This window comes from Ostrinia nubilalis, chromosome 4, assembly GCF_963855985.1.
Source record: "Ostrinia nubilalis chromosome 4, ilOstNubi1.1, whole genome shotgun sequence".
Lineage (NCBI taxonomy): Eukaryota > Metazoa > Arthropoda > Insecta > Lepidoptera > Crambidae > Ostrinia > Ostrinia nubilalis.
The window spans coordinates 11885706-11901368 of NC_087091.1; the positions used below are offsets into that span (position 1 = coordinate 11885706).

At 34.7% G+C, this 15663-nt stretch overlaps 3 protein-coding genes across 7 annotated transcripts; 1 reads left to right on the forward strand and 2 right to left on the reverse strand.

Moving 5' to 3' along the window:
• Positions 1 to 1593: 1593 nt before the first annotated feature.
• Positions 1594 to 8577, reverse strand: LOC135071092 (traB domain-containing protein-like). Of its 4 annotated transcripts, none has more exons than XM_063964848.1 (11): positions 8414 to 8577; positions 7959 to 8023; positions 7373 to 7468; positions 7159 to 7289; positions 6783 to 6907; positions 6466 to 6592; positions 6044 to 6183; positions 5811 to 5962; positions 5390 to 5495; positions 4813 to 4962; positions 1595 to 4375 (listed from the first exon to the last, which is right to left on the reverse strand). In XM_063964848.1, exons 2-10 carry the CDS (start codon positions 7993 to 7995, stop codon positions 4842 to 4844), a joined length of 1035 nt encoding a protein of 344 aa, XP_063820918.1. In that variant the 5' UTR covers positions 7996 to 8023; positions 8414 to 8577; the 3' UTR covers positions 1595 to 4375; positions 4813 to 4841. The 4 variants fall into 4 exon arrangements, with proteins under 4 accessions (XP_063820919.1, XP_063820918.1, XP_063820916.1 ...); XM_063964846.1 differs by having other exon boundaries at positions 7959 to 8161; XM_063964847.1 differs by having other exon boundaries at positions 7959 to 8173.
• Positions 8578 to 8701: 124 nt separating this feature from the next.
• On the forward strand, positions 8702 to 9697 carry LOC135071093 (protein stunted). Of its 2 annotated transcripts, XM_063964851.1 has the most exons (4): positions 8702 to 8842; positions 8926 to 9056; positions 9170 to 9190; positions 9519 to 9697. In XM_063964851.1, the coding sequence occupies exons 1-3, from the start codon at positions 8814 to 8816 to the stop codon at positions 9181 to 9183; spliced, it is 174 nt and encodes a 57-aa protein (XP_063820921.1). In that variant the 5' UTR covers positions 8702 to 8813; the 3' UTR covers positions 9184 to 9190; positions 9519 to 9697. The 2 variants fall into 2 exon arrangements, with proteins under 2 accessions (XP_063820921.1, XP_063820920.1); XM_063964850.1 differs by lacking the exon at positions 9170 to 9190 and having other exon boundaries at positions 8703 to 8842.
• LOC135071369 (tRNA N6-adenosine threonylcarbamoyltransferase, mitochondrial-like) lies at positions 9692 to 10924 on the reverse strand. The gene has a single exon (XM_063965159.1). It carries the CDS (start codon positions 10922 to 10924, stop codon positions 9692 to 9694), a length of 1233 nt encoding a protein of 410 aa, XP_063821229.1.
• Between the last annotated feature and the right edge of the window lie 4739 nt (positions 10925 to 15663).

A 15663-nucleotide genomic window follows, 5' to 3' on the forward strand; every position in this document is an offset into this window, starting at 1 on the left:
TAATATTATGACAATAAAGATCAATTTTCACACACACTAATAACGTCACATCAACAAGCACACTAATATTACGTTCTATAAACTCGTATACCTTAGTCTAACCAGGCCGACTATACTCATTGCCGCTTCTTTATACTTATACACACATTATACAATATTATGTGATAAATCTATGACCTAACTAAAGGCAACGCATATTCCAAGCGAATTTAATCGCACTATAAACATTATTATCGAGCATAGTAAGAGAAAAACATTTGAAACAGTGTCTTCGCATATTTATATAAAAACAATCTACACTCGCGAGCAAAAGTATGGAATCACTTACATGAGTTGTTTCCACGCGATCTGGTGTACTAACGAATTTGTTAGTAACAAAAAAAGTGGCACCATTTTAAATATCAAACTTTTAACTTTAAATTGATACCAAATTCATTTAAATCACACCAGTATTTAAAAAGATATCGCGGTTGATGTGAAGAAGTAAGGAAAAAGACATGTATCAACTGTTTGATACGTCGCGAGTTGCGGCCTATTTACCCCTTATAAAAGCACGTGTTTTCGGATTTTTGCTTTTACACGTTGATCCATACACATCTCCGCTTCTTTTGACACTTTACCTGGGATTCTACACCTACAGAAGCAGCACAAATCGTTGCAATATTGCAAGAAGGTCTCAACCAGCGGGCTGTCGCACGTCAGCTCCACATAAACCAGTCCTGGGTTTCGAAAGTTTTAGGACGCTTTCGGGAGACTGGTGGCTTTATCTCGAGACCAAGTTCTGAACAGCGCCGGTGCATATCGCAGAGGGATGACCGTTTTTTCATGTCAACCCCTCTATGAAATCGTCATTTGACTGGTATCGAAGTCCAGCAAGAGCTCAAAAATGTTCGTAGGATAGCTGTTAGCAAGTGGTCAGTTCGTCTAAGATATAAGCAATAGAATTTGACTCCAAAAAGGCCTGCCACAGGCTCGAAACTGATCACAGGTCACCGATAAGCACGCTTTCAATTTGCTCGTACACATCTCGATCGGAAGTCGAGCAAGCCACCCCCATAAGTCACTGTTTCAGCGCCCCAGCACTGCACAAATCGCTCCTCAGGCCGCCTATAGACCCGACCTCTTCGACTGCTGCACTGCAAACACAGTCTGCATTCTTTGGAGAACAAAACTCGCCTCCATTACTCGCCTTCCCATCAAAATGTGTGCGAACAAATTAAAGGCGTGTTTGTCGGTGACCTGTGATCAGTTTCGAGCCTGTGGCAGGCCTTTTTGGAGTTAAATTCTATTGCTTATATCTTAGACGAACTGTCCACTTGTTAACAGCTATCCTACGAATATTTTTGAGCTCTTGCTGGACTTTGATACTAGTCAAATGACGATTTCATAGAGGTGTTGACATGAAAAAACGGTCATCCCTCTGCGATGTGCACCGGCGCTGTTCAGAACTTGGTCTCGAGATAAAGCCACAAGTCTCCCGAAAGCGTCCTAAAACTTTCGAAACCCAGGACTGGCTTATGTGGAGCTGACATGCGACAGCCCGCTGGTTGAGCCCTTCTTGCAATATTGCAACGATTTGTGCTGCTTCTGAAGGTGTAGAATCCCAGGTAAAGTGTCAACAGAAACGGAGATGTGTATGAATCAACGTGTAAAAGCAAAAATCCGAAAACACGTGCTTTTATAAGGGGTAAATAGGCCGCAACTCGCGACGTATCAAACAGTTGATACATGACTTTTTCCTTACTTCTTCACATCAACCGCGATATCTTTTTAAATACTGGTGTGATTTAAATGAATTTGGTATCAATTTAAAGTTAAAAGTTTGATCTTTAAAATGGTGCCACTTTTTTTGTTACTAACAAATTCGTTAGTACACAAGATCGCGTGGAAGTAACTTCGTGTAAGTGATTCCATACTTTTGCTCGCGAGTGTAGTTATAGCATTAATCCTGATGGTGCATAATTATTCCTAAAATAAAACGTTTCAGTTAGAAGTTTACGAGAAAATTATTCCATTCTTTGCGATAGGTACACTTGAACTATTGTTTTACGAGGTAAAAGTTATACGGTATTTAATATCTTATTTGTTACTAATTTCAGCTGCAAAACTTTAATATGGAATAGCGGTATAATAGTAATAACAATTTTTCATTAATAGACAACGTGGGTGGTTTTATAAACAAATGAATTTGAACCTAAGTAACTAAAAGAAATGGACATTAGGTAATAATATTTGTAATCAAAACAAAAAATAATTTTATGTTTATACTTAACACCGAAGGAACTAACGTGAGCTTTTCCGCTACTCTAGAAATGGATGGAAAGTTTAATTGTAATTTTCTAATTTATCACAGGCATTAAACTGGTGTTAATTAATTCATAACAAAACATCCGTTACACATTAAATGTTACTCGTAATAATTGTGATTCTAAGAATCACGTCAAAAATCAACAAATTAAAATTAATCTTATGTAAAAATAGGAAAGCACAAAATAGACCTTTGTGATATTACAACAAACGGCAAAAAGGGGTTAACAGAAGTAAGTGCCTTCTTAAGCATTTTTGAAACAAAGTGAAGATTTCATAAGTTTCTTAAAATTAAATGAATATAAGCTGGAAAAGTTACCTATGTTATGCATATCTTAGATTATCTGATCAGACACTTCGGGCAGTGGCACTTCACAATCTGGGCACTAAGGTATTTTTTTCAGGCAATTATTATTCCTTGTATTTGTAAAAGCTTTACATACTAACTGACGATCTTACTAATAAAAATGCAAGTTTTAAACTACCTATCTAAAAATAGCCAAAAATTAAATGTATTGCTGATATTCAAAACGGTTAGCTATTTTTAGTTAGAGTTTAAAACTTAACTTTTTATCTAACTCTAGGTCAATAATGAGCAATTCAGAATCTATGTATAGTCCGTGACAATAAAAACTAAGCAAGCAAGCAAACAAAAGCGCGTATAACATTTACATCTTTCTCTAGTGACATGATTAAACCTATTTTAATCGCAAAATAAAATAATGTTGCATTAGTTGAAACAATTAAATCAATTAGTATCGATTTTTATATATAAAAATTATCTATTGTCGCGGACTATACATATTTAGTCTACTTTATTTATCCATACAAGTTTTCATTATACCTATTGTAAAATCTTAATATGACAATCATGTTTTGTGTTTAAATGAAATAATATATTCCTAGGTGCAATAGTAAAAAGTATACTACTCAGTCTAACGCATAAATTCTTTCATATTTTGTAAATACCGGCATATTTTCTCAGATTTGTAAAATACAGTGGTCAGATCAAACTTTATTATTAATATAGAGAAGAGAAGAGAACGTGAATTATTGTAGACTAAATAATAAGATCTAATGTGTGTGCGTCAAATAATCTACTTATTGACCGAGTCTATTCGCACATTTTAATCGAGCTCGTTTCTGTCAAACACATTACAATTTACCTTCATTCTATAGTTAGTCATAAAGATCACATTCAACTCATTTTCAATGTTTTTGTCTTCAAACTCTAAACTTTAATTACCAAATACATATCAGAATAGAGTTGAGAGCAGCTTCTGAATACAGACAATACCTAAATGAGAACCTCCTCCTTTTATTAAAGTCAGTTAATAAAAGCATAATCAAGAGAAGTTACGGCTTTTATCCGATTTGAACATAGCATAGTATTACTACGGCAAGAAAAGTCGAAAATTCGCTTCCAGCTAGAGTTTTTAATAATACCTAAAGTAAAAGGTGTCGCAGACAAGAATAACTCTGCTTATCATAATGCATTTGACAATAAATAGTTGACCAGCGTGATTAAAACATACAAGTAGGACTGATTGTGATAAAGACAACATTACAAGAGAGAAAAATAAAATTGAAATTAATATCACTCAATATGAAACAAATAATTTGACCGATTTCACGCGTTTGTAACATCGAGGTGTATACTAATCGAATTTTGTACAACATAAATTGAGTAGGTATAGAAAATTGAAATAAAAAAATAAAAGGAATCATTCATAATACAATAACATAGATCAAAGGTAAAGTACCTATTTCAAAAAAGAAATGTTCCAGAAAAAACAATAATATTTTTCACTCTTGCTCGTTTAAAATACGATATTACATTTTTATTTGACGCCCAACACATCAAACGAAGATAAAGATTTACATTTACGTTGTCATGATATGCTATGATAACGATAATGACTTTTTACATTTAGACCCGGAATAATAATTGTGTAATAAGATTCTAATAGTCTTGTATTAGTTAAGAAAATTCTATACTAGATTATTCTTTAGAAGATATTCTTGATTTTTTAATATATTTTTTTAGTCCAGGACGATAAAAACGTTTCTGGAAAGAAAAATAAATGACAGTTATTAATCAGTTTCATTTCTTAGCTGATAATAATTATGTAAACAAAGCAATGATTTTATGTCAAAATTCCCGCCCTTAGGTGAGCGCGGGGCATATTATCCGAGTGTTGCGGCGAACATGTTTTTGTATTTTTGGTAACAAAACAAACCACGCCCATAACAATTGGTGTTGGTACTGTTGGTGGATATTTGACGAAAATTATAGCTCTGAGGGCTTAGTGTGAGTTTTCATCAAACGTCGTCACTAGTAAGCTCGTAAAAAATTTCATTAAATGTATGACGAATTGTACAGCGCCCCTAGCGGAAACTTTCAAGAACTAAAATTTTCATTTTTTTTTTAACGCACTCTAGTGAGGACGTTTGATGTAAACTCACACTAAGCCCTCTGCTTATAGTATTTCTAGTTCTACTCACCATACTCGCAGGCAGGGCGGCGACAACGATCAAAGCGGCGAGAGCCAGCGGCGCGGCAATAACTTGTACGCTGCATAAACCACCGCGCCTACGCATGCCACGCGCACCGAAACGCGGATCACGCGTGTCGACAGCGACGGAGGAGGCACCCTGAAATCAAGCATCACGTTTCACTGTCATGCTTCATTTTTCACTGTCATGCATCACGTTTTTCACTGTCATGCATCACGTTTTACTGTCATGCATCACGTTTCACTGTCATGCATCACGTTTTTCACTGTCATGCATCACGTTTTACTGTCATGCATCACGATTCACTGTCATGCAACACGTTTCACGGTCATGCATTTTGTCATTAAAGCTGACAATCATTAATAATGCATAATTCTTTTTGGACCTTGCATAGTTCAAAAAAAATACAAAGGTACCTAAATAAAATAGTAAGGTAAAAGTGACTTTTTTCGCGTGTTCTTCTGATTGACCATAAAAGCCCATGGTCTCCTCGTTATAACTATATTCATATTATTTATCTTTATTAAAGAAACAAACATATTTATTATGTAGTTTTAGGACTTACTTGAGTAAAGGCGCAATATCCTGCTGCCGGATCTTGCCCCAGTGTTCAACGATGCCTGCGACATGTCCGATTCCCACCACTCCAACGATACGGCAAGGTTCTCGACCTAAGAAAAAATATCTATTAGTACTCAAAAGCATATTTTACCTTTTTAATTCTGCAAGTTATAGCAAAACAAACACGGTAGAAATAGTTTCTTAAAGTGGCCTTATGCGGTCGCTATAAGTTAATGCAATAAAGATATAAATAGCAACCGGTAGATAGTAAATCTCAGGCGTTACAATGTAAGTGCAAAGTGACGTTAGTTGGTGACACTATGATCAAGTAGTAAAGTAGGTGAAACAGCATCTAAGAATAGAAGGCATTTTTTTTTTAAATTTTTAACTTTACCAAAATATCAATAGACTTCAAAAATACTTACGGGGTTGCAGGGCGGCAACTTGCAGCGAATGGCAAAGGAACATGTCTCTCTCCACAACGAAGACTCGTTTGAGCGCGGGGAACTCTTCGGCCATCTCCTCTAACATGTCTTCTAGCATTTTCTTTTGTTTGCACTTTTCTACTTCTTCCACACTTAAAACAAAAAGATACAATAAACACATTTTGTTTTTAAATAAATTAAATTGTTATTTAGTTTTTTATAAATATGCTTACCTAATAGTTTGATTGGAAGTGAGCAAATGCCATATAAATCTAATCGTCTGCCCCCAGGACAAAGAGGCTAAGGCTCGATGTAATGTGATGTCAATGGCCCTATCACCCAACTGGACGATGCAATTTGGTATCTTTTTGGCCTGTGTAAGGAAAATATACAATAACAATTAACTGATGAAATGAAAAGTTATTTAAAAACAAACAATAAAAAAAACAAATTAAAATGATAATGATGCTTCAAAAAGTGAAAAATAAATTCTTGCACAAAACTATTACACAAAAATAGACCAATAGACCGAATTACTTAAGACGAAGATTGATAATATGACCTTTAATATATTTTTTTTCTTTTTATTTTGTATAAAAAAGGTGGCCTTCAGTAAAAAACAAATCTAAGGTAAGAAAATGTATGTTTTTTTTACCTCCGCCATTGCGCGTCGGAATTCACCACCAGGAGCCATTCCCAATTCCCGCGTAATGTGCGCAGACATATTCAGCAGTAGGATGTACATCAGGCCGTTGAAAACCCCATTTTGGGCCATTGTTGCCCTGTAACAATGTTTACACATTTAACACCTAGTCCTAAGAAAAAATATGTATGTAACTGTAACTGCTTGTACTTGTGTATGTCTTGTTGGTTGTCCTAAATAAATAAACACATTAACGCCAAAAAAGCAGGGTACTTGTACCTATTTAATAAACCATTAGATATCAACAGTAGGTTAATAAAAAAACTTACCTTATCTTTTTGATATTTATATTCTTAGCTTCTCTTAGTATAATCTCTTCGTCTAATAACAAAATGTTAGTTCGCTGCTCACACAGTTCCACCATCACAATGTGAGGGTTCACTTCTTGAATGACCTGAACCAAATTAGTGATAAATTGTTTATACAGAGAATCAATCCTAAATAAAAATAAATACTCTTATGCTGCGTTTACACTGCGTGGAAATTAGCCAAGTCAAGTCAAAAAAACAGTGGAGTGGGGATGAATTATGAATGAATTTCATCCCCACTCCTCTGTTTTTTTGACTTGACTCGGCTAATTTCCGCATAGTGTAAAAGCAGCATTACTTGAATGATAAAGTGTATTAAATTAATAAATATTCTTACCCTAGAAACATCCTCCTGTGATTGTATGCTGAAATGTGCAGTGCCCACTAAGTATACTTTCCCACCATCCGGAGCATCCAGCACTGTCACAGTACTAGGTAACCCATCATCCAGCGGTAGATCAGGGACTCCTGGAATTGTTATAAAAAATTTACACTACTATTTCAGATATCCTCTTATTTTTGGACAAAATCCAACTACTCTCTTCACATACCTTCAATATCACATTCAGGATTGGAGTCTGCTATAAGATTGTCAGAAGGACTCTCTTTCTTCTGATCTGGAGTAGACGTAACAAATTTCGGCTTTTCTGCAATCAAATAGACAGTTAAATATTTATAATAAACATTTTTTTAGTGACATTTTAAAAACAGTTACTTTTTGTCCTTGTTCGTTTTCTTTTTAGTAGCATTTTTCTAACAAAAGTCAACGGCTAACGGATAACTCCCACAAAGCACTGTAGTTCTAACAAGAAACCTTACCACTGCCTTCTGGGTTAGATTGTTTGATCCTTTAATTAGATTAATGGTATCAAGTATCATATTATCGCTTTTGATTTGAAGTCTTAGTATAATACTTTATTGCATGTTTTAGCGTCAACAGCTTGTGAAGGGATAGTGAGTGGTAAAATACAAGTACAATTAGTTACAAAAATAGTGTTGTGCAGACCACATTTTCTTAATTAATCCTTCAAGGCCCGCGAATCTAGACACAATAGATAATCAATTGTTATGACATTAATCAATGCCGTCTGGGACTCAAGCAGTTAATTCAACTAGAAAAAATAGAAAATGTATTACCATCCTTGTCTGGAAGCATGTTTCCGGTCAGGCTCATATGGGCATCACCTCCACCGTCTTCAGCCCTAAGAAACATCTGGCATTCATTGACTATTTCACATTTTGAGCCTGATACATTGGGTCTCATGAGGATGGGGTCCTCCTCCAAACTAATTTTTTCATGTTTAATTAGATGATCAGCAGGATCCATCTTTATGACTACACTGTAATAAAAACTAGAATAATTTTAAAAACCCCCTTGTCCAAAAAAACAAGGTTTGGTATGTCATAGCAGTTTTGGAGTTCTTAATATTTTCTGCAGGTGGGTAGCAAACAAATATACAAAAATAGAGCCCCTAGGAGCAGAGATCTATCAGATCGCAAAAAGCAATATTGATCCTACTTTATTCATTCGTGGCATGCGAAAATCTAAGTTATAAATACATTATTTGAATAATAAATGGTGTCTAGCTTACCACTCGCTATGTTAAATGCAGTGAACACAAGATTGGTCTAAACAATAAAAAGTTATTTAAAGTATTTTCGTGGAGCAATGTACCTAATTCTCTCTATTTTTAATATTTTTTATCCTTTATTTGAAAATACCTACGTAAATTGACATTTGGTAATGACAGGTGACAACAAGACAAAATATTACAGATTAAAATTTTTTTTTTTTTTTTGAGCTTCATTGAGCTCACTGAGTATTACCAGTGGAGAAATTAAAATCATAGACAACCGATTTTCGACTAAGCGTAATATGGTCGCATCTCTAGTTGTGTTACGTCATTCTCATTTTCATTCGAAATTTAATTTTCTACCTTTTCAGAGGTTTCATCTACTTTGCATTTAAAACTTGCAAGAAAAAGAGTAAACATGAGTGCTTGGAGGCAAGCCGGTTTAAAGTAAGCATTAATTAGGATTGGTCTAAGTATTTTTATTGTGTTTCATCGATATCGAAATCTAAAGGTTATCCATTGCATTTTAGTTACATAAACTACTCCAATATCGCTGCCAAGATGCTCCGCCGGTCACTGAAGCCTGAATTACGGACTGAAGCGTTAAAGCGAGACGAGTCCCATGTCCGAATTACACCTTGGGCTAACGGCAGACCAGCTCGTGAGTATTTTATTTTACTGGATATTATATTATAACCTACGAAGATCATAGGTTAAGGACACGGAATTTGTATGAGGATTTTATTTTGATAATACCTGCTATTTATCTTTCAGATGAAAAGGATTAATTACTGTGTAAGTTAGGATAAAGGGTAAACCTCGACACTGATTAGTTGAATAGTCTGCTGAATAATCATAAAATAAATAATGCTGTTTTGTGCCGTTTTATAATTAATAAGTTTTGTTTCAATAATACCAATAGAAGCTAATAGATAACAGTTCCTGAAAAATTAGGAGTTACTTATATGTTTTTTTGAATGTTGTTCTACTAACTGTAATGTGAATGTTTCTGTTTAATAATAATGTGTGACATGCGCTGTGTGATTTTTCTAATAACAAAATTAACTTGTAGCCAATATGTATTTAGTTTTTTTTGTTAAAATTTACTTTTCATCATTTTCAGACTTACAACAAGCAGCTGCCAAGTAGATGGAAGAACAATTTATGGCCATGCATTATTCTCATCAACAGTGAATTATTTATTATAATAGACCTTTAGCCTAATAAACATCTATCAGTTAATGAATGATTGTAAATAATGTACCTAACTGGTGCAATTTAAAATAAAAACTGGTACTACAATTTCAAGTATTTATTTATTCTAGTAACTTTAACAGGTATATTAGATTTAACCACTTCATCAATATAACTTTTGCCTAATGGAGCTACAGGATGAATATCTTTATCATCTATATTTGTAACTAAAATGGATTTTTTCTTCAATTTCTCAATACCATTCCAAGCAATCATGATACCATTATCAGTACATAATTTTGGAGGCGGACGAAAAACATTATATCCCATTTTGGTTCCAATAACTTCAATAGCTTTAAATATAAAGTTATTGCAAGCTACACCCCCAGAAACTACAATATTCCTATTTGGTTCAGTTATAAGTTTCTTTTGCTCACAAAAAACTACAGCCCTTTCAGTTCTGTGAGCTAAATGTTCAGCTATAGCACATTGAAATGAGGCACATAATTCATGGACTTCAGGTATGATTTCATCACCCATCACACCATGTTCGGACTCTTTTTTGAGTAATTTTCTTATAACAGAGTCTTTTAATCCACTAAAGCTAAAATTGCAATCCCTAGATTTCACTATAGGCAACGGAAATTCAAATGAATTCATATCTTTTGCTTTCAATGCTGCCAATTCTATAGCTCTACCACCAGCTACTTTAGAATATTCAGCAATATTTTTTAGCTTCATTCTTCTAGCCACTTTGTCCATGATCTCGCCTGGAGGGTTATCTAAGGATTTACCAAGAAGAAGATAATCATCAACATCTCTTACTAGAGCTAGAAGGCAGTGTCCACCAGATATTAATAAAACCAAAAATGGGAATGGAATCTCCTCATACATTCTAGCGGCTAAAGCATGGGCTTCCATGTGATGTATCGGTATTAATGGCTTGCCACTTAGTTTAGCTAAATATTTGGCATATTTGACCCCAACTTTCAAGTTAATTAGCATTCCAGGTTGGGTTGTCACTGCTATGGCATCAACATTTTCAATTTTTATTGATGATTTATCTAAAGCTTCCTTCACAGCTAGTTCTATATTGTTACGATGCAATTCATATGCCACTAAAGGATTCACTCCACCATATCGTACATGTATTAAATTTTGAGAATACAGAGATTCTCCTAGAATGACTCCATTGCTGTTAACAACTGCGCACCCTGTATCATCGCAGGATGTTTCTATTCCTAAAATAGTCTTTCTGGATGTTAAATCTCTTACATTTCTAATGGGTAGACCACTTTTCACTATTTTTACGCATTTTCTTAGAATAAAGGCCATTATCACATCACGCCTCTTTAGTCTGAGACATATATGTACTGAAATTAAAATATGTAAAACATTTTTAAAGAAAATAAATTAACTCAGTAGAAAAATAAACTGCTGATTTCCTCTAACGCACAAGGAAATAAAAATGAAATGTAAACAGAGAACTGTCAATGTCAAAAATAAAGTCGTGGATACAATATATAATTATGGAGCAGTCTCATTTTTATGAAAACCGAATGAATAAGGGTTAAACGTCTCAACGAGACTTGAGGCTATTTATCAATACAAATAATGCTGTCTGCGCTGACTTCTTGTGTGCTTTCTATCTCGCTTGCAGACAAGCGAACTTCTACGGTGAACTTAATTCTTGAATGTGAAATGTGTTGTACAAGTTTATTAAAAAAATACATCAGGGTGAACAACACGCCTTCGCGTTCGCCTAAAATTTCGTTACGAGGTTTTTATCCGTAACAAATCTAATTTTATTGAGCTCAAAACCAAAGGTAGAGGGCGCAATCTTATCTTTATATCTTTACTGATCATAGTCACCGACCCACATATCTGTGCACCGACCCACAGATATGGATTAGAGTAGATACAGCAAGTTGCTAGTCAAAGCGTGCCATTCCGATATGTCCAAATGGACATACATGGTCGAGTGATGTTCATGTAATCCGATTACAACAATCGGATACAATGATTTTACGAGGACAGTAGTACGAACACGGTAGAGAGAAGAAATTATTTACGGATTGAGAATTGTAATTAACAGCAACGAGTAACAAATATGTAATTAATTAGAATAAAGTAGCAGAAGAAGAATTATAAAACAAGTTAGATCAGTGATCGCGGAAGACAGAGTGCACTGTATAACGTCGAAATATACAAATCAAGAAGTTAGGTCAGTGATCGCAGTATACACTATTACTACTATGTATACGACGCCCGAGATTTTGTCGTTTAGAAATATCTTCAAAACTAGGTACCTGACTTAGCTTTATGAAAAAAAACGTATTGGCAAAACTACGCATTTTTACATTTATTAAAAATAAAAAGCTTGAGTAAAATAGTCTTTATTTTATGAAAGTAGGTCATTTACTTACTAGGATATTTAAAAGTATGGAATTAAGTATGAATTACTAGTAGTACTATTTAACATAATGGAATAACGATCATTACTTTCATAAACATTAGGCACAACAAAAATATTATTTGCAAATTAATAATGTAGAATTGTAGAATAACGTCTACCGCTACATAATTATTTTAATCCACAGTCAGACTAGCTATAAATTTAACAAAATATCAGTTTTATCGGAATTAATTAATTTTTGAATCGAGTCACACGATATCATTCGATGACTTTGCGAATGCAGTACGATGATACGATTACTTTTACGTTGCGGCAATCACTAAAATTCGCTAAAATGACACTAATGACGTTTAAAAAGTGGCACGCTCGGCTTCACAGATATGGATTAGAGTAGATACAGCAAGTTGCTAGTCAAAGCGTGCCATTCCGATATGTCCAAATGGACATACATGGTCGAGTGATGTTCATGTAATCCGATTACAACAATCGGATACGATGATTTTACGAGGACAGTAGTACGAACACGGTAGAGAGAAGAAATTATTTACGGATTGAGAATTGTAATTAACAGCAACGAGTAACAAATATGTAATTAATTAGAATAAAGTAGCAGAAGAAGAATTATAAAACAAGTTAGATCAGTGATCGCGGAAGACAGAGTGCACTGTATAACGTCGAAATTTACAAATCAAGAAGTTAGGTCAGTGATCGCAGTATACACTATTACTACTATGTATACGACGCCCGAGATTTTGTCGTTTAGAAATATCTTCAAAACTAGGTACCTGACTTAGCTTTATGAAAAAAAACGTATTGGCAAAACTACGCATTTTTACATTTATTAAAAATAAAAAGCTTGAGTAAAATAGTCTTTATTTTATGAAAGTAGGTCATTTACTTACTAGGATATTTAAAAGTATGGAATTAAGTATGAATTACTAGTAGTACTATTTAACATAATGGAATAACGATCATTACTTTCATAAACATTAGGCACAACAAAAATATTATTTGCAAATTAATAATGTAGAATTGTAGAATAACGTCTACCGCTACATAATTATTTTAATCCACAGTCAGACTAGCTATAAATTTAACAAAATATCAGTTTTATCGGAATTAATTAATTTTTGAATCGAGTCACACGATATCATTCGATGACTTTGCGAATGCAGTACGATGATACGATTACTTTTACGTTGCGGCAATCACTAAAATTCGCTAAAATGACACTAATGACGTTTAAAAAGTGGCACGCTCGGCTTCATACAAATTTTGACACATGCTGCATCTATCCTTATCTGTGCTCGGCTTCATACAAATTTTGATGAACATGTCTCCAACTTCCTCATTGGCCCTAGAGCAATTCCAAGTATACCATCAATAAAAGCCTAATTAGAGTCATCAAACCTCTCAGTCATTCAATTAGAGCCATTAGAACTTCATAACTATGAGTTGTTTTCTATGTGTAAGCTGAGGACACGTGTCTCCAGCTGACACATCTGTATCTTCGTAAATATTTATGCTACGATAATGTATTATACCTCAAAAATTACAGTCGAATCCAAATAGTAGGCTTTCCACTTTTCAAGACTTTAGCTCAAATACTGTTAAAACCACGATCAAAAAACTATGTGCGAGCTGGAGTACCGTGTCTCCAGCTTACACATCTGTATCTTCGTAAATATTTAAGCTACATCAATGTTTTATATCTCATAAATTAAAGTCGAATAAAAAAACCCGACTTCAATTCTTTCAAAGCTTTATTTCGAACCGTTTTCGAACTACGAACCGATACGTATGTGTAAGCTGGTGACACGTAACACATGGTGGATTATTAAAACCGTATAAGTTAGAGTTGCGTTTTAAAGATCAAATAATTCGTTATAATTGAAGTACACACGAGACATAATTTCAAATCTCTAGGCCTCTTAGTTTCAGAATTAAAAGCCAAAAACTATTTTCCCGCCAAATAATTCAAATAATATGGGTCGACTGCGACGTTGCCGTTCCGTGCGTCCACTAGAGCAGTCGAATTTGAACCTAAAAACTAGTACTGTTTGAATCATTTTTATTTGTAGTTTAAATCATTTAATTTCGATTATAAGAATTTTAGACTAGGAGCCGGCTGATTTCTGTATTGAGTACCTAATAACCTATAAAATATTTTGATAATAAGTTTTTATTTTGATCACAATGTTTTATTTAATCGAGGCAAAAACATTGCATCTATACTAATATTATAAATGTGAAAGTAACTTTGTCTTGCTTTCACGCCTAAACCACTGAACCGATTTTGATGAAATTTGGCATAGAAATGGTTGAGTCCCGGGAAAGGACGTAGGATAGATTTTATCCCAGTTTTTGAAATATGATAAAGATTTTCATCATTATCATATCATCTGAAAATTATAAATAACTTGAAAAAATCGAGTATTCGGGTAGCCCTAGTGATACTCTACCTCTGGACTTCGGCTTGACAGTACTTTTTGAGAAACTTTGTACAGGTGAACAATGGTGGCGCCCCCTATCAATGTGTTTGGTGGGACAGTTCAGTTTAGTGGGTCTTTTATAGCTGAGACGGTTCATTGTTCAATACAATCAATTCTTTCCTCTCTATTATTTTAGGTGCCTTATGTACGTATAGATTACGCACATTCTTTTTATATGAACGTAAGGGTGGGATTTAGGGGGTCACAAAACCGGTTTTACCGAAACCCAAAAAAGAACTGTATTCAGACATGGCAAAACCAGGTTATTCTTGGAAATATAATAGCTAGAATGAAATACTAAAATAACAATCAAAAACGTTTTTATTCAGCTCGATTATTATCACAGATCAATTAACATTTTTAATAATTAAGGTAGATACACTTTACTAGAAATCCGATGATCTACGTTCTTGTCGGGTATCACTAATGAAATAAAATTCCTACTTCATAAAACTAATTAATCAGGTAAATTATTTATCACAGATCGATCAACTTTTAATAACCTAGGTAGGGTAAGGTGGGGCACAATGTTACACGGGGTACAATGTTACAATGCATATTTCTCCGTCCCTTTCTATTAGTTGTATGATGTTGGTATACACGTTTGTCAAGCTCATAAGAGCTGCTGAACTGAGCCGCTGAACATCATACAACTAATAGAAAGGGACGGAGAAATATGCATTGTAACATTGTACCCCGTGTAACATTGTGCCCCACCTTACCCTATACTTTACTGTGTAGTAGAATACTGGTGATCCACGGTCGGGTCGGGGAGGTTTCCGGCTTTTTTTTTTTTTGAAGGGACGCGCTCTGGTAGCTGGAGGAGCTTTTCCAGCTTCACCGGGCAGAGTGGCGAGTACAGAAGGTACTCTAGCCGTTTGGCGATCGTCGGTGCGCGTGCCGACGAGGCCGAGTGTGGGCTTCGCGAAGCGAAAGCGAAGACGTTCGCGATCGGGCCGTAGATTCCGGCTACTGGGACCGCAATTAACTGGGACAGTGGTCCCAGTCGCTGGATCGATAAAAATTAAATATTTTTCTTCCAGCGACTAGGTTCACTCATAGATAACTTAAAAAAATATATTATTCATTCCAAAATCGGTATCGTACTAAAAGGACAATGACCAAAAGTGGTCCAAATGTCCACCACTAATGAGACCTATATTGGC